At 45.1% G+C, this 4024-nt stretch overlaps 1 protein-coding gene across 1 annotated transcript in view; it reads right to left on the bottom strand.

Moving 5' to 3' along the window:
* Positions 1 to 1903: 1903 nt before the first annotated feature.
* The window catches only part of LOC101566451 (protein FAM187B), a 4131-nt gene continuing 2010 nt past the window's right edge, over positions 1904 to 4024 (bottom strand). Inside the window, exon 2 of the mRNA XM_004636713.2 lies at positions 1904 to 2807. Coding sequence (XP_004636770.1) covers positions 1904 to 2620 — 717 coding nt within the window. The 5' untranslated portion in view covers positions 2621 to 2807. The remainder of the gene's footprint in view (positions 2808 to 4024) is intronic.

Genomic DNA, 4024 nt, shown 5'->3' with positions numbered 1-4024 from the left:
TTATAGTAAATTTAAAAATATATATATTTAAAGGCTACAAATATGAGATGTGGTGCGTTCACTAATGGTTAACTTGTAACATCAGGCTGAACTGAATCAGCATGGTGGGGTGTGGAAGGCCCCCCTTGAGATTGCTGCCCGTGGCATAAAAAGAGAACTGGAGGGGGAAGTGGTATGCAGTTGATCCTTCTGGAGGAGCTTGCCATGCTAGCTTTCCTGATATGAGCTTGGCTGTTCTCATCATCAGGGGAGCTGAGGTCCTCATTGTCACTGAGGATGGTTACGTTTCTCTTCGGGGGAGCTCTGGGCCTTTCCTTGAGCACCACTTCTTAGCTCCAGCGCAGATCCTTCAGCCTGCTGGGACAGAACCTTCTTCCCACTTGTGCAGTCTTTCTAGCTTCCACCACTGACCTTTGGATCTTTCTAGTGTAGATCCTTGATAAAGACTTGCCTGAGACATTGTCATGGGCTCTAGGCCTCCAGGTGGACTTGTGAAGGACATTGTCATGGGATTGAGGTCCTCAGCTAGATTCTTTGGGTCCCTCGTGTGTGGACAGATCTCCTGCACTTTTCTACATTTGACTCTTTTGGTGAATATTATAAAATAATCCTGTAAGTTATACCTATTCCTTTCACATGAAACAGTTTCCCATGATGACCGTTTTCTAGGGCAAAAAAGTCTCAGCAAATTTTTTTTTTTTTAAATGATCATTTCTATGGTTGTTTTTTATTTATGTGTGTGTGACCAGCTCAGCCCACCTGGGGGCAGGGCTGGCTGGCATGTGGTGCTAGGGGATTGAACAGTGGTCCCTGTGCTTTGCTAAGCTTGTTCTAAGTAGGTGCTTTAGACCACTGAGCCATCTCACCAGCCCCTCAGCAAATGTTGAAAGAACTGATTCATACTTTTTGGTCAGCAGAATTAAACTCAACATAATAACAGAAAGATAACAAGAACTTCCTGAGATATTGAAAAAACATGCAATATAATATCTAAATAACCAAATGAGTCAAACGAGAAATTGCCAGTGAAAAGAAAAAACATTTTATAAGTGACTAAATGTAAAAAAAAAAAAAAGTTATCAAAACTTATAGGATGCAAGGGGCCAGGGAAACGGCTCAGTGGAATAAGCGTTTCCTTGGCAAGCCCAAGGGCCTGAGTTCAATCCCTGGTTCTGAAAAAAAAAAAACTTATAGGATGCAGGAAAGTTATATAAGTGAAACTTAAAAAAAAGTGAAAAAAAATAAGTGAAACTTAAAGAGAAAAGATGAAAATTACTGATTTAGCAGACATCTCAAGAAATTAGAAAAAGTAACAAATTTAATCCAACAAATAGAGAAAATTTAAATAAGAAACTTGAGATCAATGAAATAGAAAATAAAGTTTTGAGGTTTTTTTTTTTTTTTTTTTTGCGGAACCGGGGATTGAACTCAGATTCTTGTGTTTGCCAGTCAAGCACTTATCCTACTGAGCCATCTCCCCCATCCCAAAAATAAAGTATTTTAAAGAAAATCAACTAGTCATAACCATATTAATCAGGCTTCAATCATGGGATGAAAATCACTCTAACACCCCTCTTGACATTACATTCACTATGTTGATACTATGCTTGAGTAGCTTAGCCTCTAGGTTTTACATCTGAATATTGGGCACCTGTGTGGGCAGGGACCAGCTCTTTGTAGTCACCAGTGTCCCCAGCATCATCTGCCCAAGGCCCAACTGGGAGGCAGCATCAGGGAATCCTCGCCTCGTGAACATACGGGCAGACGCTCCTGCACACGCTGCCCGTGAAGGCTGGTGGCCTGGGGAAGCAGCCTGGTTTCTGTTGGGTGGAAACCCAGCCCAGGGGACTCAGGAGACAAAGCCTGGCTGCAGACCAAAGGTAGGGCTGCTGCCCTGGTCCTGTTACCTGTAGACGGAGGACAAGGGGCAGTCAAGCCACGCGTTGTTGGTCAACTTGCCCAGTTGATAAATGTCAAAGATGAAGTATGACTGTTCCAATTCCTTAGCAGGGCCACAGGGTACGAGGCAGGCTTCTACCTGTATCTCAGGCCTCAAGCGGGTGTGTGGCGGTTTCTCATCTCTCAGATAGAGTCCACAAGGCATGGGTTTCTCCTGGGGCTCCTCAATATAGCAGTATCCCAGGCGCTTGCGCTCACCGGGCACCCCACAGCGATTACAGTTCTGCCAGGGCTCCCACTGGGTGAAGACGAGTACCTCACCTCCTAGCCTCAGAGTCTCATTCTGCAGGGTCTGTTGGTCCAGGGCTTTGTGTGTGATGTGCAGGGTGGAGACATCCTGAAAGTCAATCTCATATTCCACCATGAGGATACTGTGTTTGTCCTGGCAGCGATAGAGGCCGGACTGGGAGGGCTGAGGGTTGGTCAACTGCAGGCTACCGCTAGGCAGGTTCTTTATGTTATGCATTGAGTTGATGAGGAAGAGATCCTCCCCTAGAATGGAGGAGAAGTACCAGAGTGCCCTCGGAAGGTCACACTTCAGGACAATATCATTGCCTGAGAGTAGGGGCCACTGGCACAGATTCTTGTAGGGACAGCTGATTAATGGCTGTGCCCTGAGAGTGGGGAAAGAAAGGCTAATCAGCCACAGGGTGGCCAGCATGGTGGACTGCAACAAAGGAACAATTCTGGGAGCGCTGCTGGGCTGTGAAGTCACCCACAGGACTCAGAGGTTAGCCCTGGGCAGTAGAGTGAATGTTGGTCTTGAACTTTCAGGAATATAATTAGTATATGTCACCAAATGGCTTCTTGTGGGTGGTAGGGTTGAAAACTCAAAACATCCACAGGAGCTGTGCAGGAAACAAAATGGGTTAAATCAGAACAAATGTACTAAAAGGCCAATTATTTACCCTCTGCATGTCTAACATACTATGATGAACACAGTGGCTTCCTGCCCCTCAGAGGGAGGAGGAAGTGGAGACACTCAGGACTCTCTGGTGAGTATCATTTCTAAAATCCAGTGGAAGACACTACACAGGTCTCATAGCTTGGTGGCGGGGAGGATTCCTTAATTAGTGTCAAGTCAGCTCCTTGGTTGGGCCGAGGTCTTCCTAAGCCGTCCTCTGCCTCTTTTCTCGTACCTCTAGAGAATTTCACCTTTTCTCTGGTTCTCTTTGGCTATGCCTGAAGCACAATTGGAGATAAGACTCCCTGAGACATCCTCTCTTCTCTCAGCCTCCTTGCTATCCCCCAAATTTGAGACCTAAGGGTTCTTGTAAACCTCCAGTTAATCCCATTTATTTTTAAAAACCACAGTTCTGTTCAACTTTCTCTACCTCTCCCTATTTCTCATACCTAGGTATCTTCCAGTTTTTCTGGCTTCCTTGGAGACCTATATCTTTTATTTGTGTGTCACAGAGACATTTGTCTACTTGAAAGGGTTTTCTGATAGACTCTTAGTTCATTCAGAGATTTTCACAATCGTCAGCTGACAACGATTTGACCCGTGTCATTCTCTTGAGGTCTATCCTTGGTAAAAGAAACAGAGATTGCTGGGCTTTGTCCTTTCTGATTTTCAGCCAACCTTGGCCAGTTTCCGCTCCTACCATCTTTTATCTCAACCACTTCTCCCAAAGCCTCAAGTTCCTCGAGGACATTATCTGAATTCCAAAGCATTGCAGGCAGCAGTCTCCACCCTCCGCAGGATGTTTCCCTGTTCCCAGTGTGTCTGAGATGATGCTATCTATTCTCTGTTTTGGTTACAGCAGCACTTCATCACTGAAGCCGTGACCAGCTAGTCTGAGTCCCTGCTTCAGTGAAAATGGAAATCACAACTGAGGAAACTGAGGAAACAGCACAAATTTACAGGCAAAAGCCTCAATTTGATAGTAAGAGAAAACAGGAAGGGATTTTAGCTTAGGAAGAAGCTGAGAACAGCTCCTTAAAAGGACAGTGAGGAGAAAAGGGAGGGGATGGACTTCGGCTTGAGGAGCTAGCAGTGGCAGGGCTGTGGCTGAACTGGCCTCTTAACAGAAGAAAAGCCGTAGTTTTTTATTATATATATATA

This window comes from Octodon degus, unplaced genomic scaffold (assembly GCF_000260255.1).
Source record: "Octodon degus isolate 3935 unplaced genomic scaffold, OctDeg1.0 scaffold00083, whole genome shotgun sequence".
Lineage (NCBI taxonomy): Eukaryota > Metazoa > Chordata > Mammalia > Rodentia > Octodontidae > Octodon > Octodon degus.
The sequence above is the reverse complement of the archived record's forward strand: the minus strand, read 5'-3'. Positions and strand labels throughout refer to the sequence as shown.